The sequence below is a fragment of the Trichosurus vulpecula genome, chromosome 9, assembly GCF_011100635.1.
Source record: "Trichosurus vulpecula isolate mTriVul1 chromosome 9, mTriVul1.pri, whole genome shotgun sequence".
Classification (NCBI taxonomy): Eukaryota; Metazoa; Chordata; class Mammalia; order Diprotodontia; family Phalangeridae; genus Trichosurus; species Trichosurus vulpecula.
This window is the reverse complement of record NC_050581.1, coordinates 61572835-61598617: the sequence shown is the minus strand read 5'-3', so window position 1 is coordinate 61598617 and position 25783 is coordinate 61572835. Positions and strand designations below refer to the sequence as shown.

Genomic DNA, 25783 nt, shown 5'->3' with positions numbered 1-25783 from the left:
CAGGAGGGATAGGGTCAAGAGCCCAGGAAGAGGAGTAGGCCAAAAAGGGCTACTTTATCCTCCGAAACTGGAGCAAAAGAGGGAAGAGTTAAAGGTGATGTAGGGCTTTCAAGTTTTTTCAATGAAGGACGAGGTGAAATCCTGCTGATAGGTATTGGGGAGTTGGTTTTTGTCTTTTTTTTCTTAATTTGTAAGCATTTAACACAGTAACCTGGCACATAATAGGCACTTAATAAATGCTTAATAATTATATCATACATAATAATAATAAATGACCATCTGAAAAAAGAGAAAGTTTGGAACAGCCGCTGTGGAGAGTGGGATAGAATCCATCAGGGGAAGCTAAAACAGTTTGGGGTTCAGTAGCGAGGGCTCAGTTGAGATTCCATAACCTACATTTGTGGTATACCCGATCGGCTCCAGTGTGCAATTGTGGCCACTGCTGCTCAGCAGAGCACAAGTTTATATGTGAGTGCAGGTGTCTGCCCCGAGGCCACCAGGCTGTTCTGATTGGTGACTGCTTCTCCTGGACCATATTTCCCAGAAAACTACCTCCATCACTTTTCACTTCACCCCCTACTTTACAACCATTTTCTTTATAGCCTTGCCAACAGCCTTGGTATAGCATACACGCTCTTCCCTTAACGACTCTCCAGTTCTGACCTATGACCAAATCTATCCTGCCGCTGTTCCTAGATGGAGTATGTCAATCTAAATCCCCCATGGCCCTCCTCACCATTCCTGTAACTTTCTGGGCCATGTCCTACGTGGGCCCCTTTCCCTTTTCTATTATTTCTCCCACTAGAATGTAAACTCATTAAGGGAAGGGACTATGTTTATTTTTGTTTTTTTTGTATCCCCGGCACTTAGCATAGTATTTGGCATATGGTAGGCACTTAATAGTTGCATGTTCGTTCATTCATTCTGTGTATGTAGGCATATATGTATGTGCATCTAAGTCTGTGTCTCTTCTGCATTTAAAATACATCAATATTTAAATAAGTAAAAGCCTTACAATGGCACAAAGCAATTGGAAGCACATGGGCCTATGGACTGAATCGAAAGCCCAAGGTTAGCTTGGAAATAATCTGCTAGATTGAATTATCTGTGCTTCCTCCGCCCTATTTAGACTACCTTGGGCTCATCATTGATCTGTGTTTCCCCCTGTTCCCCACTCACCTTGCTGTTGGGCAGTTCTCCTTGCTGTCTGACCTTGATCCAGTCTTCTCAAAGCTCCTTACCTTTCTTTTAAGCCAACAGTGGGGGGGGGGGGGGGTTGGGGGGAGAGGCCATTGAATCACTGAACTGGCCAGTTATGAGGTACCCGGGCCCGAAGTCAAGGTGTCCAAACCCTTCAGAATTCCCCCTCTCACCCCTGTATCCTAAACTGTCATCAGGTCTAATGTCACCTATAATCAGGCAGATTCTCTTTAGGCAATAGTAAAAAATAAAATAGTACCAGAGACACAGCATGTCTGAAACCAAGTTGATTATTGACCCAACTCTCGTACCCAACTTCCTCCTTCTACTGAGTTCTCTATTTCTGTCTATGGTAACACCTGTCAGCCAACACCTTGGCATCATATTTCATTCTTCCTTCATCCTTGACTTTTCCCTCTCCTTTACCCCTTAGTCTCATCAGGTACTAAGTCTTTTCTCAAGATCTACCTCCCTTGTTCTCTACTCCCACTACTCATACTCCAGGATAGGCTCTCATTTCTTCCTACCAGGACTATTACAACAGCCTCAGTCTCCTTCTTACCTTTGACCACCAATTCATTAAATTCTCAACAATCTGTTCCAACTTACACTAGTCATCCATTCATACAGTCAGACCGGACTGCTCATTGTCTCCCAAACAAAGCCTATACTTTACATTCACACTTTAACATGAGCATTTTTGCCTCAGTACCTTGGCTTAGTTCTCTGCCCCACTCCTTAACCCCCAACCTATCCAAGTCCTATCTCGGAAACTTCCCCTGACTTTTCCCTGTTCTCTGATCTCTTCTAGCCCTTAAAGTACTAGCCACACGCTCTTGGCCTTGATCACCCAATGTCCTGGCCTTATTCTAGGAATTCCTCATATGTGTGCTTGCATGTGTGTTTCCCCAACTAGGCTCCAACAGCAAGGCTGGTTGGTGCATTTTCCTTTTCTCCCTGCCACCTCTTATAGTTCAGCTGGACACAAGCACGCAGGAAATCTCTGGAAATAACCTGGGTGATTGGTGTTCCTTCATGTAGAGTATTGAGTGAAAAGGCCCAGGATCAACTACTTAGACAAATCGCTCTACCTCTCTTGAGTCTTGGCTTCCTTGTCTGTTAAATGGATCCTATGATCATAAATTTAGAGCTGAAAGGGGATCTCATGTAGACCAGCTCTCTCATTTTACAATCAAGGAAACTAAAGCACAGAGGTTTAGGAGACTTTCCCAAAGCCATCAGGGGTAGGATTTGAACCTGTGACCTCTGAGATCATAATGGTTGTTGTACTACTTTCTTCATGAGATTGTTTTGAATTTCAAATGAGATAATGTTTGTGAAGGGTTTTGTAAATGTTAGAGAACTATATAAATGTAAGTCATTTTTATAGATTCATGACAATACCCAGGATTTTTATTAGCGTTCTGGCCACAGCAACTCATGGAGCCAATTTCTCCAGAGAACAGTCTATGTATGCTGCCCCTCCCCAACCCATCCCACTCCCACAACCATCCAAGGCCTTGTCCTGGATTACATAGCCTCTTAAGAGTTGGAAGGGATCTCAAGAATCATCTAGGCCAATAGAAACAAGGGCCACTCGTCTGTACAGATGGATTCCGGCAGCCTACATATTGACTTAGTCTTAAAATGTAATGTTATCTATGTCTTACTGTATTCTTATTTATTTTGTTAAACATTCCCCAATTACATTTTAATCTGGTTTGGGCCACACTCAGGAGCCTTGTGGGTGACTTATTTGACACCTCTAATCTCCCTCTACATGCCCAACAGCTTAGTCATCCAGCTTCTACCTGGAGACCTCCAGGGAATGGAAACCCATTCCTCAACACCATTGGTCTGCTCCACTTTGGGACAGTGCTAATTATTAGGAAGCCCTTCCTTATATGAGCCTAGATTCTGGACCATAACTGAGCGCCCATCCTCCTCTAAGAGAAGTTTGTATTCATTTTTCTCCACACTTGAGTTGATTGACTTTTGCCTTTCTTTGTGTCCCAGTCACTTAGCACAGAGCCTGGCATGTAGTAAATGCTTAATAAATCCTTGTTGACCGACAAAATCTGCCATATGTCTCCTAGTGTTGGCCAAGCTCTTCCTGCAGCTTACTCCATTCCCTGGGTATTTTGCACCCTGAAAAAGCTTCATGCCATGTACAGACATGGAGACATCTGTCCCTACTTTCCTTCCTTCAGTCTTAACTCTGAAGTGAAGCAATTGAACAAGGCACTTTTTCCCTACCCTTGAATCCCTTGCTATCCCCCCCCCAATCACAGGTATCCCCCAAGGCTCTATCCTAGACCCTCTTCTTTCTCTACTTTCTCCCTTGGTAATCTCATCAGCTACCACCAAGGTTCAATTCATTCTACACAGAGGACTCCCAAATCTATATATACAGGTCTTATCTTGTGATACAAATCTAGTCCTCCATCACCAACTACCTGCTGGACATCTCCATCTTGATATCCCAAAGGCTGGGCCATTGCCAGTCATCCTGACCTATGTCTTGCCACTGGACTCCAATGACTCTGGAGGAGAGAGTGAGGCTGATGACTGTGCACAGCTCTGTCTCACTTAAATCCAATTCACTTGCAAGTCAAGACATCACCTTCTTGACAACACTGGTCCTCTTCAAGAATGAAGGCTGAACAACAATAATCCCAAAGGCACCTCAAATTCAACATATACAAAACTGTTCATCATCTTTTTCCCTGAACTCGTCCCTCCACCAAACTTCCTTATTCTTGTTGGGGACATCATTATCTTGTCACCAAGATTAGAAAATCTGGAATCACCTCAGACTCCTCTCTTCCTCATTTCCTACATCCATTTGGTTGCTAAGGTCTGTCCACATTTCTCCCATTGAATTTCATCTCTCACCCTTGTTCAGGCCTCTGCCACCTCTGGTCTTGACAGTTTAATTGGCCTTCAATCCCATCTCTTCACAAACAGCTATAAAAATAATTTTCTCAAGGCACAAGTCTGTCCGCATCACTCCCTTGCTCAAAAAGCTTCAATGGTTCTCTACTGCCCCTGGGACAAAAAAGGTCCTTTACAGACTCGTTTCCACCTACCATTCCTGCCTTATTTCACTGGTCACAAGGGGAGCCTTACTCCCTCCCACTATCTCAGTTCTAGCCAAAATGTACTGTTGCCAACCTCCCTCCAAAAGCCATCCCTCCTGCCCCAGCTCATTCCTACCAGCGATCCCTACAAAGCATTCCCTTCTAACCTCAGCCATTTAGAATCTTCTTCCTTCCTGGCCCAGCTCAGATGCCAACTCCTTGAGGAAGCCTATACCCATTCCCCCAGCTTTGAGTGTTCTCTCCATCAGATATTACCAGAGGACTAGTGGGATCTCTCCTTTGCCCTTATCACTAATTACCTTGTACTAGAGTCTTCTGTATACCTGTCATTTTGCCCTAGTGGAATGTCTTAAGCTTCTTGAGGACAGAGACTATCATTTTTATCACTGTACCTGCCCAGGGCCTAGTACAGTGCTTCACACAGAGTAGAGACTTAATCCATATTGAGTTGGAATTTGTAGCCCCTCTTCTTTCAGCCTGCTGATAAATAAGTTAAATATGGCCACTCTCATCACGAGTCCCAGAGGGAAAATGTTGTTTACAGTTGCCTATCCAGAGAAATGCTACTGAGAAATTATTCCTAGCCTTGTTTCCTCTCTAGAAGCCATTTTCCTGTGACAAAAAAACCCAAACTGCTTCTAGCTGCACTCTCTGATTAAACCCCCCTACCCTCCCCCACCCCCCAATAACTGGTCTGCTCTCAGTAACTCATGAAATGGTGACGTTTAATGAGAACCCTTCTTCCCTTCCCCACCCCCCTCCCCTGTATATATACATCTATAAAAAATTCAAATACAGCAAGTTACCACTGGGTTTGACTAGGATGAATGGGGCATTAAATACTTTTGGGAGGGGCAAGGTGAGGGAGGGCCATACAAAATGGGAGTTGGGAAGCCCTGGGGCCTGGGGAGACTGAAAAAGCATGTGGTATGGGAATTTGTGACTGGAGGAGAATGGGTGAGTTCTTATGAACTTCTAATCCAACCTAGGCAAAGGCCTGGCAGGAGATAGCAGGAGGAATTAGAGCCAGAGGAGGGCACTTGGGCCAGAGGTATGGGGAAAGTTGCTGGCATTAGGGGGTGTGTGAGGCCCCCTTACCCCCTACCCAAGTCCTCTGGGGCCCCCTATGAGGAGGGGGCTGGGGGAGGTGGCCCAGATGAGGGAGAAGGGCTATGTCTTTGGTGGGTGGGTTAGCTGTATGGTTCTCTCTCTTGCCTACAGGGGAAGGGGTGGAGGTCCCTCTTAAGTAGCTTGTCCACTGTCAAGGATATGGGGGACTCCAACAGGGAAAGGGGGAAAGGTGAGGATTGAGGGGGGTGGAGGTTGAGAGGTCAGGGAGTGAGGGGTTTGAGTGTCCAGGACATTGGACACGCAACCTGAGGGCTGGAGAGGAGGCAGAAAACCAAAGAGCCGGGGAGCTACAGGCTGCAGGGCCACAGGAGGGGAGGAAGGTGTCTGCTGGCTGGGAGTAAGGGTATAGATTGGGGACAGGAGGCTGGAGGAGGGGAGTCAGGGGCCAGGGTTGTCTCTAGAAAGTGAAGCTGGAGACAATGTGAAACGTCCTCCTGACCGTGTGCAAAATAGAAAAACGAGAATCCCAATGGTATCTTTTTTTTTTGTTTTGGTTTTTTTTCCTGGTTTTTTTTTGGGGTGTGTGTGTGTGTGTGTGTGTGAGCCTTTGTTGTTGTTCATTTCTGTTTTCAACATTTTCTTCCACAGGAATGCAAAGAGGGACTCTGGGAAAAGAAGAGAAGGGAGGTGGTTAGCCTGGCTTAGTTCAGCTTCTCAGATCCCAACTTACTCTCTGCCCTGCCCTGCCCCAGCCCCAAGGGCCTGTGGTCCTTCTAGGGGCTAAACGTCAGGCTCTCTGCCCAGCTCTTCAGGCTGTCCAGATCTTCAGTTTCCCCTTCCCTGTGATGTGGGTGTATCTTCTGTCTTTCCCACAGCCTCCTCCCCCCACCCAGGACTGTTCCTTTGGGTGCTCAGCAAAAGGACCCAGCTGTTAATTAAAAAGAATAAAGCTTATTTGCATATGATCTGCATGTAATATATTTCATTATGAAAAGCATGGAAATAAGCTGAAAGTCCTCCAATTCCCCAGTGTCCTGACCTGGCCCCTGCTCAGGGTCCCAATTTATCTCTCTACCAATATTTTCCCCACCACTCCCCCTGTAGCCCCCAGGCCTGGTTCTACACAACCTGCTTCCCCTCTCTCACATTGGCCCTGCTCATTTCCCTCCAGTCCCCCATGCTCTTCACCAACCCACACTCACTAAATAAAGAGGCCAGTGGCTGCTATGGTGGTCACTGTCACAGTCACGGTCACGGTCACAGTCAGCAGGAGGCTGGTTGAGGATTCCACACCATCCCCAACCTCTCCAGGATCACAGATCTTCGTGGTGGGAGGGGGGATGAAGGATGTGGTGGTGGTGGTGGTGGTCTCTGGGGGGAAGGGAAAAAACTCAGAGGGTCTGGGGCTTATGAGGCTGGGATGGGGATCCCCATGAATTCTTCACCCTAACCAGAGTGGGAAAAGTTCCCAGACATGGGAAAAATTATCCGTTTTTATAGTGAAGACATTCTCTCCTCACCCCGCTCCAGGACTGCGCCTCCCTCCCAGACACAGACAATGGGGGTTCAAGGGAAAGGGAAGAGGAAGGGCCGTTCTCTGACAAAAGTGTGCTGAAAGAGATAAAAACTATTAGGAGAAAATAGAGTTTTTTACAACAGAAATGTGTACAGAGGAACACGGGGACAGACAGGGAGAGAGAACAGAAAGTGATAATAGCATGCATTTACATGGTGCTTCAAAATTTACAAAGCGCTTTCTTCATAAAAACTCAGTAAGGTAAGTGGTGTATTATCATCCCATTTTACAGGTGAGGAAACTGAGACTCAGACCTGTTAAATGACTTGACCAGGGTTGCCCAGATGGTAAGTGGTAGAACTGGACTTCAAATGCAGAATTCTGATTCCAAGAGCAGTGTATACTGCCCTGTAGATAAGTAGAAAGCTGGCTAGCTAGACAGACCGACAAGCGGGCAGATACAAAGAAATAACAGATACTAAGAGTGCCTAAGAGAATAATGAAAGGACAAAGAAGTCGGGGATGGGTGGTACATAGTTGGAGGTATCTGGAGCAGAAGAGAGGGGAGAGTTTATTGTTAAGGAGAAAGGCTGGAAGATGGACAAAAGGAGGCAGGACAGAGATAGAGATGTGAGAAAGGCCCAAACTGAGTACAGTGGATGCTGAGAATGGGGCGGGGGTGGGGAATGACCCAGGATTCTAACCTGGAGCCTGAGCCTCTGTTGTAAGGTATCTGGGCTCCTCGGTCCAAGGAGTGGCGTGGGCGGCCACACTCCAGTCACTCCAAGTCCCAATCTCATTGTCCTTAGCAGCCACCTGAATGATGTACTCCTTCCCGGCATATGCATCGGTGATGGTGTGCGTAGTGCCATCGGACAGCTCAACCTGAGGAGAGCATTTAGGACATGCCTACTATGTTGCAGGTACTGTTTTGTACCCTGAGACCATAGACTCATAAATGGAATAATCCCCACTCTCAAGGAGCTAACATTCTATTGGAGAAGAAGAAAGAAAAATACACATATGTAAGGGGATGGGGTGGGGAAAGGGGAGGTCCAAGAGATCAGATGAATGGAGGGCAAGAATATTTTGAGGTCAGGTGTATGCTCTAGCCATAGGATCTTAGATTTACATCCCATCCAACAACTTCATTTTGCAGATGTGGAAACTGGGCTTGGAGTTAGCATAGGTTTGAGGTGGGATTCTAACCCAGGTCCTCCTAAGTTCAGATCCAGCACACTTGGTGACACTTTCCTTGCCTTTGTGTCTGACTTTTCTAGATTTAAAAATATCTCTCCGACTCCTGTCCCCAGCCACAGATCTCTTTTCTGTTTCCCAACACTTCCCAGTTCTTTATATTTTCTTCCCAGAGCCACCTTCCCCCCCCACACACAATCTCCTTCCATACCAGAGCCCCAGCTGGTTCTCTCCCCATTTCCCCACAATAAACTCTCAATCCCAACCTCTGACTGTGCCCCCAATCTTTTTATCCTGGCTTCATGGAAAGGAATTGGAACCATCTCCCAGTAAAGTTATGCCTTCACCTAATCCCAATGATAATCATACCCCTAAACCCTAACTCTAAACCCCCACCTGATCTCTCCCAAAGGAGAGTGGATGAATGACTGTCATCATATATACCTCATTCCCACTACTGAAGGGACAGGACTCAGACCCCCTGTTCTGGTTGGCCCCCAAGACCACCCTCTCAGGATCTGAGGCAAGCACTCACTGATCCTCTGGGTCATCCTCTTAGGAGACCTCCCAGATGTTCCCCTCCATAGTCTCTCCATCCACTCCCCTCCCTGCCACCAGCTGCCTCCCTCTGTCTCCATGCCCTTTCCCTTTTTACAGCCTGTTAATTTTATGGCCTACCGTGCCCCGCCGGACGCCGGCCCTTACCAGGGTTTCCTCTCTGGCCACCCAAAGCCCCCATCGTCTCTCATTACAGACCTTTACAGCCATTAGCGCCACCGAAGGGGGGCGTTTACAAGGGAGCCTTTGGCGGGAGCAGAATCTGGCTGCTTTGCAGGGGGGAGGGTTGGGCTACCACCACCCACTAACCCCACTGCACCATCCCGCCTACCCAGCCCCAACCCGTTCCAGGCCCCTTTCTGCTTCATCTCAGCGTCACTTACTTCCTCATTAACCTGCCGATGGGATGGCTATAAAGAGGCTCATAAAGGAGAAGGGACAGAGGAAGCTGGGCTCAAGTCCCTGCACTGAGCCAGCCACTGCCTTCCCTCCCCTTCCTCTGGCTGTAGCCCCAGAGGGCTCCGACTACACTGGCCAAGGAGTCTTCAGAATGATCTTACTACAGTGGTGTTCAGGAGACAGGAAAGAGAAAAAGGAAGAGAAGGAGATGCCTGGGATTCCTTCCTCTGCCCTACCTCAAGCTGCAAACTCGGCCCAGTATTTTAATCTCCGTGCATGCTAGTTTTTCACCAGGGAGGGAAAGGCTATGAATCTTTCTTTGTATCCCATGGGAAATTAGGCAAGATCTTTGGAGGGATAGGTTCAGGGCTCGGGAGTGACTCCCTATTGTTATTGGTCCCCTTCTGTGACCTTCATCAGAATCATCCCCATCAACAAGTATTTAATTAAGCACCTACTATGTGCCAGGCACTAGGCTAAACAATGGGGATACAAAGAACAGTCCCTGACCTCAAGAAGCTCACCGTCTAATAGGGGAGACAACACAGAAACAACTATGTACACAAACGATTTATACAGAGTAGATAGAAGGCAATCTCAGAGGCACTAGCAGTGGGAGAAGTGGAAAATGCCTAATAAAAAGTTGGGATTTGAGCTGAATCTTGAAGGAAGCCGGGGAAGTCAAGAGGTAAGGAGGGAAAGCATGCTACGCATGGGGGACAGCCAGGGAAAACACCCAAAGTCAGGAGATGGAGTGTGGCATGTTAAAAAAAATCACCAATGTCATAGGATCATAGATTATGGGGAGGGGTGTAAAGTGTAAGGCAGCTATAACGATAGGAAGGGACCAGATTGTAAGGATGTTAAAGTGCAAATAGAGGTTTATATATTTGATCCTGAAGGCAATTGGGAGCAAATTGAACTGGGGAGGGTGTGTGTGATTGATGTGACAATAGACCTCTACTTTAGAGAAGTCTCCAGCAGCATAGTGGAAGATGGACTAGGGCGGAGGGGAGACTTTGACAAGGCACCCAGGGTTAGGCATGGAGCCTTGGTCCTTCCCTCTGACCATGGTCGACTGCCTTCTCCAGTCTTGACCACATAGTCAAGGTAAAGAATTGCAAGGTCCCTCCCTCTGACCATGCCTGACCCCCTTCTCCAGTCTTGACCACATAGTCAAGGTGAAGAATTTTAAGGATTTGTACAGAATACCAAAGGCTCCAAGTTAGTGGTCACCGAGTCCAGTCTTCAGTGCCCCCTAAGGAGGAATGTCCTTTAGCATATCCCAGTGACTTACATCATTTAAAACCCATGCCAGTCTTGCTCCAATCTATCTCATACACTCCCCCCATGTGTGGTCTTTGCACAGACTGTGCCCCAGGTGTGGAACAGTCTCTTTTCCCCACCTTGGAACTCCTAGTCCTCCTTCAAGGCTCACCTTAGGTGCATTTTCTGTTTCCCTCACTCGTCAGTGCTGCACTCTATCTTACCTCACCTTAAAATCACTTGTTATTCATTTTTTATTTTGTTTTTTTTTGCCGGTCTGTGCCCATTTTAACCACTTCCTCCCCATCCCACAGGGGTAAGTGAGAATAAGCATTTTATGGCATCTACTCTGTGCCAGGCACTTTACAAATATTCACTTGGTCCTCACAACAATTCAGGGAGGTAGGAACTAATTATTTTCCTCATTTACAGCTGAGGAAATAGAGGCAAACAAAGATTAAGTGACTTGCCTGGGATCACACAGTTAGTGAATGACTGAGGCTGGGTTTGAACTCAGGTCTTCCTGACTCCAGCTCTGATACTCTATCCAGGGTACCACCTAGCTGCCTCAGTAGAACAAAAGCTCCCTTGAGAGGAGAGGCTGTTTCATTTTTATCTTTGTCTGGCCAGCACCCTGTGCTAACACAACTGAAATGAAATGTTTTAGTCACTCTGGGGCAGGGAGATGGCATTTTGATGTAGCCATTTTTTAAAAGCCACTCTGATTGTTATATTGAGATGAATCTTGCCACTATTCACTCATTGGTGATAATTTTGCTTTCTAGGACCAAGCAAAAAAAGAAAAGAGGATTTGTTCTTTCAAATGGTCAGCCCTTCAAATACTTGAACATAATTTTATTCCCCTCCCGAGTCTTAAACTTTACCTCTCCAGGCTAAAGATCTCAAGTGTCCTCGGCGATTCCTCATACAACATGATCTGGAGTCAAAGCATGATTCAGTGAATTTCATGTTAACATTGAGGGGTGTTTGTGTGTGTTTTGTGCGCTCAAGCATGCATGGGGCATATATCTCCGTGTACTCATTTGTAGTAAATGTGTGAGAGTTTCTAATGTGTGCGTGGGGTGGGGGGGTGGGGTGGAACGGTGCCGATAGCAAGACATTTCTCTCCTTTTTGTCAGGAGCCTAAGTTAGGAATCCCTCCCATTTGGGGGCTCATGAGGACCATGTTTCTGGTTCCTGGGAGCAAGTCATAACCCCCTGAGTTAAGGTGGGCAGGATCAGAGCCACTCCTGAGACAGTGTAACAAAAAAAGCTCCCCATTTTGAGTCAGGGATTTCCTCTGATCTCACAGAATCATAAAATCTCAGAAATATAAGGGGACGCGGAATTGGAGGTCCTCTGGTCCAAGCCACACCTGAGTGGAATTCACTATATTCCATCTCCCAAAATCTCCCCCTATCAACCTCAGGAATACATTTTGCAATATGCTTTACAAAAATCCATGTTACAGAAGACGGCTCTCATGTACAGTTTCCCTGGCTCTAAGTGCTCCTGGCTCCTTGCACCTAGAACAAGAATATAACTGGGCTCCAAAAGATTAGTGTGTTGGGTAAGTATGGAAGGCTGAGCTAGGAAACAATCCAGAAACCTCCATTCTCCCTCCCTCTTTAAATGCTCCCTCTTCAGAGAGGTACTCCCCCTTTAAAGCCTCATCTTTCCCTGCTCTCAAGGATGCAAGTCAGACAGGGTCTCAGGCCTGTAAGCAACATGAGCCCTCACTCCCCTTCCCTTGGCTTGGGGGAAGCAGATGGCGCATCGTTGTTCTGGAGAGCCTTGGGAATAGGAATGGGGACATAGGAGATGGGAAGGTAGAGCTCTGGTTCAGTTCTTACCTCCTCCCACAATCCAAGGGACCTTCCCAAGAATAGGACTGAGTTTTATTTTCAGTCCAGAGGCTGTATCTATCCCGAAAGACTCTGTATCCCCCTGCTTCATCTACCCTTCCTCTTCACACCTCAATCACACTTGATGCTTTCCCATAGGCCAAGCAGAAATGGACCAGTGACCAGCCCATGGGAGCATGTGCACATGCTATCCTGCCTACAGAGGCAACTAAGTGGCACAGTGGAATTGGGAAGATGAGTTCAAATGCAGCTTCAGACACTATAGCTACGTGACCCTGGGTGAGTCACTTAACCTTTATCTGCAAGGATAATAATAGCACCTTCCTCCCAGAGGATTGAATGAGATAATATTTATAAAGCAATTAGCACAGTGTATGGCACATTTAAACCCTTAATAAATGTTTCCTTCCTTCCTCCCTTCTTCCTTACCTCTCTCCATCCTTCCTTTCCTTCCCTATGGTCCTAAGTGAGAACGGAAGAAGACCTAACTCCAGGGGAAAGAGATGAAAACTATCTTGGACAGAACCCAATGTGATAGAAAACTGGCCTCTGCAGTAGGGGTTGTGGGCAGCCTCAGGACAGGCAGGCAGCTTCGCTGTAGCCACCCCACAAGGCTCTCAATCTCTCCTTCTCATCCCAGGCAACTTAGGAAAGAGTGGCATGAAGTCAGGGGGAGACACCAAAGGGAGTGACAGAGGTGGGGTGAGGATGGGGGTGGGTACATAGATTGAAGAGAAGCAAAGGAAAAGAAACGGAAACATCTCAAGTCTGGGGAAAGGAGCTATTGAAGGCCAGGGCTCGGTGGAAAGGCTGGCCCATGGGATTCTATTTGGAGAAGTGCCATTTTGTCTGGGGCGGGAGGTGGAAGGCCAGACCTCTTCTAGGGCAAGAGTTCTATTCATTTGGGGACAACATAGATCTGGCATCTCGAATCCACCTTCTCTGTTCTGGAAGACAACAGAACACTCATCCCTTTGGAGAGGCCCTTCTGTCCAATAAATTTGGGCATGAGTACAAGCATTAATGTGGCTGATCCATGTGTTCATACGTGGATGTCTGCACACATACAGTATTTAACACTTCATACAGTGTTACCACACACTATTTTGTTTCATGTGCACACGTAGACCGCTGAACATGTGTCTGCACATGCCCTGGTGTGTCTGCTCATGGGCTATATACAGAGCTCATGGATGTCACCACATGAATACAGGTATGTGTAACACATGTGCAAGCCAGAACCCTTCTGCTGTGTGTGTGTGTGTGTGCAGAGCATGTGGACACCATCGAGTGTATTCGTGTCCGTTCCATGTGCTTGCACTCGGTGGCTGCCCCGTCTGTAGCTCGTTAACGGGTAGGGAGGTAAAGATGGGGGGGGGGGCGGTTCATGAAACCAGAACCAGATTATTAGCGATGCATTAGGGGACGGCGGCCTGCCAGGCGAGGACTCCATTAGGGGAACATCTGAGTGAGTTAGCCAGACTGGCCGTAAACCTGGGGGTGGGGGGACTGAGGAGGGCCCCAGGATCGAGTTACATACTTAAAAGCCAGAGGAGCAAGGGGGATAGCCGGCGGGCGGTGCTCTCTGCTGAGGAGACAGAGCACAGGCCCCAGCCAAAGAGTTAGGAAGGAAAGGGCCCAGCCGGGACAGGGGCCCAGGTCTGAACACCCAGGTGCCAGGAGGCCAGGGGGACCAGAGCTTGACAGGACTGGCCTTTTCTGAGGAACTTCAGGAACCAGGGACATCATTATAAAAGGAGAGGGAGGGAGTTGATACTCAAAAAGTCTCTACCCCCAAACTACTTTGTATTCATTTTGTTTTATTTGTGAACATGTTGTTTATAATGAACAGAATGTAAACCCCTTGAGCGCAAAGGATTAGAACCTAGTATAATGCCTGGCACACAGTAGGTGCTTTATAAATAAATGCTTGTTGAATATCAGCCTGCCATGATTAAATGCTTCTAGCACCAACCTCTCCAAGCCTTGGTTTCTTCATCTATAGAATAGAGGTGGGACTAGATGAGACTCAGAGACAGCACATGATAAATTAAACTGCAATCTCCAGTGGGTAGGGACTCTAGTATCCCTGTACTCAGACTGTAGCCAGGACTTTGAATGAGCATAACTGGCCCATTCAAGATGACCATCCCCTAACTCTGATCCCAGACTAGCTTCTAATCCCAGTCATAGATTTATCCTTAATCCTGGCCACTGATTGACCTCAAGCCATAGCTACAGACTGAGACCAAACACTGGCCACAAACAGATCATCAAGCCTGGATATGGATTGACACCCTGCCCCTCCCCCCTTCCCCTCCCTCGCAACTCTGGCCACAGACTCTGACCATAGATTGTCCCATGTAACCTCTAGTCATCACATAAGCTTGTGCCATAAGTCTAAGAGGGAACTGGAAAATAATGTGGGTATCTCAGGGCAGTTTATCCCTACTGATGGATACAATTCAGAAACCAAGGCTTGGGGCTGAGAGGTCAGGACTATCTCTTTTATCGGCACCCCCTTCCTCCACTCACACAACAGTTAACCTAGTTACCTAGACTACTGCACTATCCTCCTGACTATTTTCCCTGGCTCCAGTCCCTCCATCACCACACAGCAGCCAGTTGGATGTGCCTAAAACATAGGTGTGACCACGCCACTCTCCCCCTCAAGGAATTTCAGCAATGCCCTCTGGTCTCCAGGATATGAATACAAAGTCGGCTGCCTAGGCATTGGGAGCCTTTCCCAATCTGCCTCTGGCCTACCCTTCCAGGCTGTTTTCATACCATCATCCCTCACAAAATTCATGTTTTGGACAAGCTACTCTTCTTGACTTTTATGGTGGGTGACATTCAAGCTCCTACCTTCATATCTTTGTACAAGCTGTTTCCCATTCCTGGAATGTTTTCCCTCTTCACCTCGGCCTCTTAGAAAGCCTGGTCCCCTTAGAGGCTCAGCTCAATTTGCCACCTCCTACAAGAGTCAATATCTGGCTCCCCACACCCCCCACCATCCCCCCAAAATTACTTTTTTATTTTGTATTTACTTACATGTACATATGTTGTTTTTACCCAATAGAACGTAAATCCCCTGAGGGCTCACATTTGGGTTTTGGTTTTGTATCCCCACAGCCTAACACAGCATGTTGACATGTAGTAGCTGCTTAACAAATAGATGTTTGTTGAATTGACTCGAATGGTCCTATTCCCCTCACAGGAGCCCACTGTGACTAAGGCTCTTTCAGCAGATACCTCATGGCACACCTGCAGCCCTTCTACAATACATGTGCAGAATGTCTCTTTCACATCCTGAGCCTATCTCCTAGATGAACCATACATGACATATATGCTCCCCACCTATGTCATCCACATGCCTTGATCATGTCCTATGAACTCTGTGTACACACGCACACACACGCGCGCGCGCGCGCGCGCACACACACACACACACACACACACACAACCTATGCATACTTGTATCTTGAACACATCAATGGGGATCCCAAATCCCTAGCCTTGGCAACTTCATTTAGCATCCCTTCCCCTACCCTCTACCCCCAACAGCTCTACCAATCCTGCATTGTTCTCCGTGGGAATATTTTTCCTAGGTCAATATGAGAGTTTATAGTGGAAATCAAAAGCACTTGTTTCTTCCTCTCCACCACCTTGAGATGCCCTCATCCCCACCTCCAACCCATCTCATAGGCTCACCCTACCTTCATCGCTATACCAGTACGGTACCACCATCCAAACCCAGGTAGAAATTCCCTTTTTACAGGAGAACTTTCCAAATTCATCACCGCCCCCCCTGTCACCTTTATACACACACTCTGTACAGCTATCCATAAATTTGTCCCCATTCATATTTTATGAGTGTTCCTCAGCTTTAGTCCCATGGGTACCTATTTTTCGCTCAGACTGGGGGCCCTTGAAAAGTAAGTCCACATCCAGACCCAGGGTTTGCAAGGCAACAGCGGCGGGGTTATTTCTCTCACATCAAGGCAGGAGCTTCCCCAAGTGGAGGACCAATTCTTTCCCTTAAAGAAGAGATTCCCAGAAGGCTAGATTCTTATCCCTCACTTCAGACAAGGATCCACCTAAGGGCTTCTGCCCCTCACATCAGGGGATCCCCAAGAATAGGCTTCTATCTCCTTCAGACCAGGGGTTCTCCAAAGACTGAACTTTGCTTTTTCTTCAAACTAAGGACTCTTCAAATAAAGGGATGTTTCCCCCTCAGATGAGGGTTCTATGAGGGTGGGGGCTGGGAAGGGAAAGATGGATAGCCTAGAAATGCCTGGAGCAAGATTTGCACTCAGGATCTCAGGGTGTGAAGGAGCCAGTACTCTGAGCCACTTAAATTTCTTTCCATCTGAGTGCTTCCCATGACAAAATATGGAAAAACGATTCCCCTTTTCCCAGGAATAGGGGATTAGGGAAGAACATCTTTCTTCTCTCTTGCATTGTGTGTGTGTGTGTGTGTGTGTGTGTATGTATGTTTTCTCTGTTTCCCCAGGACTGGATATGATGTCGAAAGAAATACAGATGTGCATTTGCCCCGAAATGATGTGAATTGCAGGCCATATTCCCTGGGTTGTGGAGAAAGGGGAGGGCGGCGCATTCAGCCTGGACACAGCAAGGCACGGCTGAGCGCACGTCCCAGCGGCCCGGGTGGTAGCCAGGAAATTCGGAGCACAGCTGTCTTGCCTCCCCCAACCCCCATCCTGGGCTGCTTCCTGCCCCCACCATACATTTGAACCCCCCCACCCTGGCCATCTCCTCACCCATCCCCAACACCACACACATACATACACACACACACACATACACACACACACACACACACACACACACACACACAGATCGTTTTTGCCTTTGCCCCCTCAGTTCTCCCTACCTAGGACCCCTATCCCCATCTTTCCGGCCCCTCTTCCTCCTGATCAGAATTCTGCCAACTTTTCAGGGTCCAGCTCCTGTCTCACCTCCTGTGGCCTCAACCAACTGCCCTTCCTATAGCCGGAGCTACATAACTTCACCCATTTTGTCACCACATACTGTCTTGTGTTGTCTTCTGATTGTCTCATGTGAGTGAGTCACCTCCCCAATCAGACGATGACCCCTTGAAAGCCTGTGTCTATTCCTTCTCCTGTCTCCCTCACAGCCCAGCTGGGCCCAGGGCTAGGCACACAGGAAGCACTCCGCAAATATTTGTTGATTGTGTTTGAGTCACTGAGTGTATGAGCTGGAAGGAACCTGAGAGACCAGTTAGTTCAACTCCTTCATTTTACAGATGAAGAAACAGAGGCCCAGGGAAGGGAAATGCATTGTTGAAGATCACACGATGAGTTACTGGTGGGATCAGGATTAGAACCCAGGTGTCTTGGCTCCCAGTCCTCGGGTGCTTCCCACTACACCCTACTGCCCTCCCTTCCACAGTGACAACAAGAAAGAATCAACTTAACGCCTCCTCTCCATTTTTTTTTTTAGAGTGAGGCTAATATTGGAGAGAAAGAAGGTGAATCTGTTCCTAGCTCCCTTCTTTTGTTCTGTAAACTACTCAGTCTGGGAGGGAGCAAGAAACTAGTATCAAGGACATCAGGGATCTGAGTCCCAGCCTGGCTAGGGGCCCAACCTCCCCACCCAGGACCTCAGTTTCTCTCCCTTTTAAGGAAGGCCCCTTCCTCCTCCTCATTACCACCATGTCCTTCCTAGGGAAGAGGAGAAGATAGAAATTACAATAAGAGTACAATGAGGGGATCGTGGGCCTGGGATGACCTTGATATATGGGGTCCTGGAAAGAAGAAATAGAAGCCTCCTGAGCCCATGGATCTTTTGAAAGGACAACTATGCCTTTCTCTGAAAGTAGCTGCCCTTTCCAAAGTTCCCCTAGAGCTGCCCCCAAAGGGAGAGCCAGACTTACATGTTGCCACTGGTCAAGGATCAGTGGCCGGTATCGAAGGAAGAACTTGAGAGGGAAAGACTCGGGATCGGGCCAGGAGGAAGGTGTCTGCCAGGTCACTTCCAGGCGTCGAGGACTGCTAGGTACAGGCCGGGCCACAACGTTCTCTGGGGGATCTGGCTTCACTGATTGAAAAAAACCCAAACATGCCAACAACATCATCATCAACTTTGTCATTAACATTGTGTTCATATCCACCATCCCCGTTCTCATCATCACCACCATTACCCATTCCACTGAAGTTACTCATCCCCACCAATCATCACAGGGCTTGCCTATATGCTAAGCAGCACTGTACCTACAATATTCTGCTTTAAGGAATATACTAATAAAGTCTGCGTCAGATTGGGGGTGAAAATGGGGATTTTACCCCCATCAGACCTCTGCCCCTCAAGATAAACTGAGAGAATATCCCCTTCCCTCTATGGCCTTTACTCTACTCCCCAGACCCTGCGGTGACTGTCTCTCTGGCCTTGGACCATCAAGGAGGCAGGGGGTCAAGGACTGAGGTCTATTTTGTCTTCGGATGGGACTGATGCCAAGTTATCAGAGGGGTCTCCCGTCTATGGGGGATGGGAACTGGATGGGAAGAGGTTGAGAGCAGATTTGGAAAGAGAAAAGAGTGAAGACTAAGGAAGGTTGGAAGGAGAGAAGGTCTGAAGAGGACAGGCCAGGCCAGAAGAAGACTAGAAGTGGTAAGAGGGTTTGGAGAAGACAGGGAGAAGTGAGCCCGGTAAGGCCTAGGGAGAAGATATACAAACTGGGAGGAGGCTAAGGCAAAAGTGAAAGCCCTAGCATAGACGAGGAAGGAAATAGAAGGCTGGAAGAGATAGGTCTGAGTGTAGAAGAAAGGGGACTGGGTTTGGAGGGATAGGGTGAGGATAGGAAGGGAAGATCTATGGGAGGAATAGGACAGGATGGAAGGAGGTGGGGGTGCATTAGGGTCAGGATAGGAGGAGACTAGGGGAGGGGGGATCTGGGAGGGACAGGACAGGATGGGGGAGGGGAACCCAGGGGAGACAGAGGAGGTCTGGAGTGAGGAGGCCAGGGAGGGGTAGGAGAGGCGCCTATCCCAGCCCTGTCTCTTGCTCTGACACCTCATTCATCACCCGAAACTTAAGGAAGCCATTAAGTTGGGTGGAAGGGGCTGGGGTTGGGGGCGGGGGCTGCAGCTGTTCTACATAATAGCCCTCCTCTCTGCCTTCATCCAGCACCTCCACTCTTCCTCCCACCCAGAATACAGTCAGGTTCAAGATTCCCAGGGCCAGTTCATCCACTCCCCTGCCCACACAAAAAGGAAATATCAGTGGGTCTTTGCGGTCGGCAGAGACACAAGTGGAGCAATATCCCAACAAGGGAAAATTTGAGAACTGGACGTCTTTACCAGGGCAGTTCATCAGCAACACACCAGAAAACACTGATGGGTTATCTGAAGGAAGACCTTCAACCATCCTCCAAATTGAGGGGGACATGGCTTCTTTCCTCAGGGAGCACCCCCACCCAGTCTGATAGGGGACGTGACCGCTATCCGTGGCAAGTCTGGTTCCCACTGGAGACACTGAGGTGTCCAGATCTCAAGAAGGTAAATGAAGGCAGAGCTCATCACCCCCACCCCTCCCAGTCATTTCTCAGATTCCTTTGCCAAGGAGTACAGGGGCAGACCTGTAAAACATCACTCTGGGGGATACCCTTAGGTCCGAGAATGGGGGACAGTCCTGAGAAAACTCTGGTGGAGCCAAGTGAGGACAAAAATATAGGGGCAATGAAGGGGCATGATCTGGACACTCCCTAAGATGAGGACAGGTCCAGGATCCCTTAGGCTTCGTGAATCCCCAAAGTGATCAAAGGAACATTGAGGGGGATCCTGGAAGGCTACAAGTCTTGGTGGCCAGGCTGTGTTCCTCACAATGAGGACTCCCTGAAGTGGATCCTGGGAGGTTCCCCTGGATGCAGCCTTAGTCCCTTCCTGTATGTGATATATGAGGTACAGACAGAGTGGGGAACACTCTATGACAGGACCCAGATAGCCTGATTTCCAGGCTTTGTTGAACTGGTGCTTTCAGAGAGCGAGCTCAACACTGGTTCTCTCAGTTCTCAGGGAAAACCTGGCAGGTGGCTGCTCCAGAGGGCACCAGTGTTTATCGAGTGTGTTGGAGCAGTAGGCTGTTAATGATGGAGGTAATGATTTCCCCAGCTAAAGGAGATAATGGGCAGTTAATTACCTGCCTCTGGGAAATTAAGGAAGGGGCAACCCAAACTGGGGATAGCTGAAGAAGACACCAGTATCACCACCAGTGGAGTCTGACCACAGTAAGGCATGCGCTTATGCCTCAAACTCAAAGCAACACGTTCCTCTGGCCTGTCGAGCGGTCTGTGTCTGTCACTTTCAGAACCCAGTTCAAGACTCCTCCACCAAGGAGCCAGAATTGATTGATCCTATAGCTACTCTGACTACGTAGTCACTCTGTGCTCTTGGAGGTTTGTAGCAGATTAATTCTCCAGGTTGTCTTTGTCTTCATGCCCACACCTTACCTATAGTGAATTCATCAAAGGTGATGGCTGTGGAGTTTTGCCCCAGGGCATTGGTGACCGTCAGCGTGACCTTGTATTTGACTGTAGAGAAGAGGTGTGTATATCGGATGTGACACCGGTTCTTGGGGGCTGGGTCCTTCTCACAGCCTAACAGTTTGGAGCCATGCCTACTCAAGGAGAAGGGGAAGAAGAAAAAAGAGAGGCGGGGACAGAGATCAAGGAAGACAAAGAGGTAATCTGTTACTCTGGGACCCTCCTACCTCACCCCTCCCTTCTTTTTAGGAAGAAACCCTAGGCTTTCTCCTCCAGGAAGCCTTCCCAGATGAACCCCAAGCCAGCTCCCAACCCACCAATACCACCCTTGCCCTCCTCAGACTCATAGGATGGCCCTAGGAATTGGAGGCAGAGTCACTTACAGAACTGTCACATTGAAGGTGTTGGGTATGAATGTGGGTGCAGGCAAGTGCCAGCTGCAGTAGAATCCCTTGGGGTAGCTGTTGGAGCGGCAGGTGAGGACAGGCTCTCGAGGTGGCACTGATAGGAAGAAAGGGAGAAGGAGGAAGGGGGAGACGCCTTGGTTTAGCACCTTCAGGATCAACCCAAGGCAACCACTCATCTAGCTATCCCCTGGGTTAAGGATGCCTAATAGTTTGTTGGCACACCTCTTCCTCTATGGAAGTTCACAGCTCTCCCCCCACCCAGCACCCATTTCACTACAGTGACCATACTCTAGTGGCCACAAGGTGGCAGCAGTGTCTGGACCCACAATAAAATGGGGGGAGGAGAAGAGGGAGAAGCTGAGCAGCCCCAAAGAAGACCCCATTTCATCCAGCTTTTTGGTCTCTGCAGCCTCCACCCATACCTTCCTCCCCTTCCTCGATTCCTCCCTGCTGCATTGTTAATGGTCTTGCCTTGCCTTCAGCAGGAAAGGAAAAACAGAGACAGAAATAAACAACCACAGCCCTGCATTTGCACTGTACTTTTTATACATTATGATGCACCATCAAATACATTTTCTCCTTTGACCCTAACAACAGCCCTGGCAGGTAAACAAAGCAAGCATGATCATTATCCCCCTTTTCCAGAGACCCAATAAGGTCACACAGCTGTTAAGTGACAGAACCAGGCACTAGAAGCCAGTCCCCTAACTTGTGGTCCAATGCTCAGAATCATAGATGTTCAGAGTCAGAAGTGATCACAGAGACCATTGCATCCAACGGGAGTCTCCTTAACAAAATCCCAGACAAGTGGCCCCCCAACTTGTACCTGAAAACCTCTAGTGATGATGAATGAATGAAAAAAGCATGTATTAAGCTCTTAGTAGGTGCTAAGCACTGAACTACACACTGAATCATAGGATTGTACACAGACTTCCAGACTTTGTTGTCAGGGAACTTGGAGGACAGTGAGTCCAGCTTCCTGATTTGACTAATGAGGGAGCTGAGCTCCAAGGAGTTGAGGTTAGAGGACTCATCTAAGGTCGCCCAAGCAGGTAGAAGCCCAGCCCCTGTGGCTCCCGATCTAGGCTATTTTCACTCCACAGTGGTACCCTCTAGCCCTGTCACTGAGGCAGCCCTTTATTACACTGTGGAATAGCTTGGATGGTTGAGGAAACATGCCTCTCAGTGGCTCCATGGCTCCTAGTTCTACCCAGACAAAATAAATCCAACCCTTCATTCACATAACAATCCTTCAAATACTAACAGGCAGCTGCCACATCCCCCCCCCACCCCTCACCTTAAGTCTTCTGTTCTACCAAGTAAGACCCCTACCTTCTTCAATCATTCCTTTCACCAGTTGCCCTACTCTGGCATCCCAATGTCCTTCCTAAAACGGCTCTTGGAATGGAGCACAACACTCCAGATGTGTCTGACCCTACCCTAAACGTCACCTTACACTAAACATCATGGGTCTATTGCTACATCCTAAGACTGAATGAGCTTTTTTCGGTGGGGCTGCAATGTTTGGGTCATAATGTTGGCTCATCACAAGCTTGGAGTTCACTGAGAACCCCTGATCTTTTTCTGTGCCATTGTCCAGCCTCATTTCCCTCATCCTTTATTAGTGTGCTTTACATCAAAAATAGAGGAAAAAGAAAAGAAGAGAAAGGGGGAGATAAAAAGAGAGGTGAACAGAGACTATTTGGAGAGCCTTGAGTTTGAATCTCCTCCAAAACTTACCCGTTATACAGCCCTGGGCAAGGAATTTAATTTCTCTAAGCCTCATTTTTCTCCTCGGTAAAATGGGGCTAATAATACTATTATAATATCTACCTCAAAGGGCTGTTGAGAATCAGGTGAGCTAATTATGTAAAGATGACGATGTAAACGTCAGCTACCGTCATTATAAAGATGAAGGAAGTGAAGGAGGGAAACCGAAACAGAGAGCAAAGGTAGAAGGGAGTGGGGAGGGAGGAGACACCTTCTCTCTTCCTGTCTATCCTTTGAATCAGTAGCAACTGGAGGAATCATGAGGGACAACTGGTGGGAGATGATGTCTGGTTCAGGGTCAGAAATGAGAGAAAGGCAGGACGCCTCGGGAGAGCTTCTCTCCTCCAGTCCCTGACATCCCAAAGGCCATTCCCAAACCCCTCAAACCCAGGCACTGCTCTTCAAATAAGGGTGAGCACGGGGAGAACAGCAAGCGAGTTGCTGGTTTCTAAAGGGGAGGAGAAGCAACCTCCTTTACACTGCCCAGGAGCAGTGGGATAGACCAGGTAATCTTTGCAGATCCTAGGCCTGGCAAGGCCCATAAGTCGACTTGACTCCTCTGCAGGGAGGCACATGTCTATAGTGATGCACTCCTGTTCCAATATACAGTTATTCCCACCACATACTTAAGAATCTAGACGAGTCAAAATGATGCACTGGTATGTGGTGGGGCTAGAGTACTGGATATGAAATCGAGAAGACTTGAGTTCAAATCCTAACTCTGAAACTTAGTAACTTTGTGACCCTGGGCAAACCAAACCTCTTTAGGCCTCAGTCGGTCCATCTGTAAAATAAGGCGGTAGAACCAGCTAGTTTCTAAGGCTTCTTTCAGCTCTAGATCTATGATCCCACAGTGCAATCCCACTAACTACACAGAGAGTAAGATCCATGCTAATCCTGATGCACAGTTATTTCAATGCTCAGCCTTCTCGATGCATAACTGTTCTGTGCTGGGAAGGGGAACCGGAACTATTCTTACAGAAGGACCCCAGTACTCAGGTCATGGGGGTGACCACCCTGAGGCCAATTGGTTGTGCCACGGTTGTAGTTCCGTACATACTCCCTTTCCCCAGAGACAGCTCCACTATGCATGGGTAAAGCCGGAAAGGGAACCGGCTGTATCGATTGGGGAGAGGGGGAGGGAATAGGGCAGAGGCCTCCTTAATGGGGTTACTGGAGTTCAGCCAAGCCCCCAGCTGTGGGGGAGGAGACAGTGATGGAGACGGCCAGAAAGACAGACTCTGAGGGACAGAAACGGAGAGGAGCTAAGGCTTACCCTGAAGAGGAATGGGGATGAGAGCAAGCCCCTTCCCCGCCCCCACCACCTCTTCACCCTAAATCATAAGATTATAGGATTTTGAGTCAGAAGGAATCTTAGGAAACATCCAGCACAACCCCTCAGAAGGAAACTGAGGCCCAGAGAAGGGAAAAAAGCTTGCCAAGGTCACAGAGGCAGTTAGCAGCCAAGCCGAGATTACAACAGAGGTCCTTTGACTCCAAACTCGGTGGTATTGGCACCTCACCACACCACACTAGCCTCACAGGAAATGCTGAAGAAGGTGACCTCTGCTGTGCCTCGGCAGATCTGTCTCCATCCCCCTCAGCTCATCCCAGAGAAGGCCTGGACGTTATTTATATGCATATCTTGCCTGTTACCCTGTCCAGATCTCCTCCCCACTCAAACTAAGGGCTCCTTAAGAGAGGGGAAACCAGATCTCTCCCCAAACACCTAAGGTTCCCTAGGGCCATGCAGCTCCCTCAGGCTGAGAACTCTCCGTGGAAAGAATCATGTCTCCCTCCCAACCCCCGGATCTGGGGCTCTTCAAGAGAAGGAACAGTACTTTTCTCTACCCCAGACCACAGGCTACTTGAAATAGGGGGCCTGCGTTTCCCAGCCCCCCCCCCAAACTAGGGACTCCCCAAAGACAGAAGTTGGATATTTCCCCTCAGACCAAGGGCTCCCCCAGGGCAGAGAGGGAGGAGAGGGAGCCCCTGTCTATAGGAGGGGAGTACAGGGGGAGGGGGAACCTGTCAGCAAAGGGTCCATGAAGCATCCCAGACCCTGGCCAGAAACTCCAGATGTTTAATTAAAGAAAAACAACAAACCGGCACAGGGGAAGCTCCTCTCTGTTCACCTGCTAAATGAAACAACTGCGGCAGCTGCTAAGGGGTTGGGGTGCGTCCCTGGGGGGTGGGGGTGGATACCCTGGCCCCTCTGCTCCTCCTACCAGTTAATCAATCATCAGGGGCTGGGAGTGGGGCCTGAAGCCAGGGGAGAGCCTTGGACACAACCCAGGAGGGCTTCCTGGGGGAGGCAGGTCCAGGCAAGAATGTTGATCCTAAGTCTGCCTTGGTCTCCTGAAAAGGGCTGGCGCTCTCTCTCTCTCTCTCTCTCTCTCTCTCTCTCTCTCTCTCTCTCTCTCTCTCTCTCTCTATCACACACACACACACACACACTCACTCACAAGCCCTACTACTCTCCTCTTTGGCTTTTTTCTGCTTGCTAACTGGGGGTGTTCGCTCCTGCCCACCCCAATTGTGAGAATGATTCCCCAATATAACACCCCCAGATCTGACTACCACCACCTCCTTCTGCGTACAGCACTCTACATAGATATTCCATCCACAATCCAATCTTGCACATCCAAAATCCAGCAGTTTCCCTTAGCCCTGCGTGACTTCGGGCAAGTTTTTCCCCATTCTGGGCCTCAGTTTCCTACTTGAGGGATTTGTACTGAAGCCCTCAGGCTGGGCTTTGCTCAGAGGGAGAAGGAGAGAGCAGCCTCCATCCCTAACCCTGGGGAGCTTACAGTCTGATTGAAGAGAAGGAGATTCAGGTGCAGGAAGCTATTAAAGAATAAAACAGGACAGTGTGTGATCAAGGACAGACAGTGTGTGGCTCAGACGCTAAG

General features: G+C 48.4%; 1 protein-coding gene across 3 annotated transcripts in view; it reads right to left on the bottom strand.

Annotated features, from left to right (window-relative positions):
• Window positions 1–5009: 5009 nt before the first annotated feature.
• CNTFR (ciliary neurotrophic factor receptor) overlaps window positions 5010–25783 on the bottom strand; it is a 94054-nt gene continuing 73280 nt past the window's right edge. For all 3 annotated transcript variants that reach the window (XM_036738062.1, XM_036738061.1, XM_036738060.1), the window contains 6 exons: window positions 21078–21195; window positions 20662–20828; window positions 18091–18254; window positions 7593–7773; window positions 6575–6743; window positions 5010–6037 (listed from right to left, as the gene is read on the bottom strand). In XM_036738062.1, coding sequence (XP_036593957.1) covers window position 6037; window positions 6575–6743; window positions 7593–7773; window positions 18091–18254; window positions 20662–20828; window positions 21078–21195 — 800 coding nt within the window. In that variant the 3' untranslated portion in view covers window positions 5010–6036. The remainder of the gene's footprint in view (window positions 6038–6574; window positions 6744–7592; window positions 7774–18090; window positions 18255–20661; window positions 20829–21077; window positions 21196–25783) is intronic.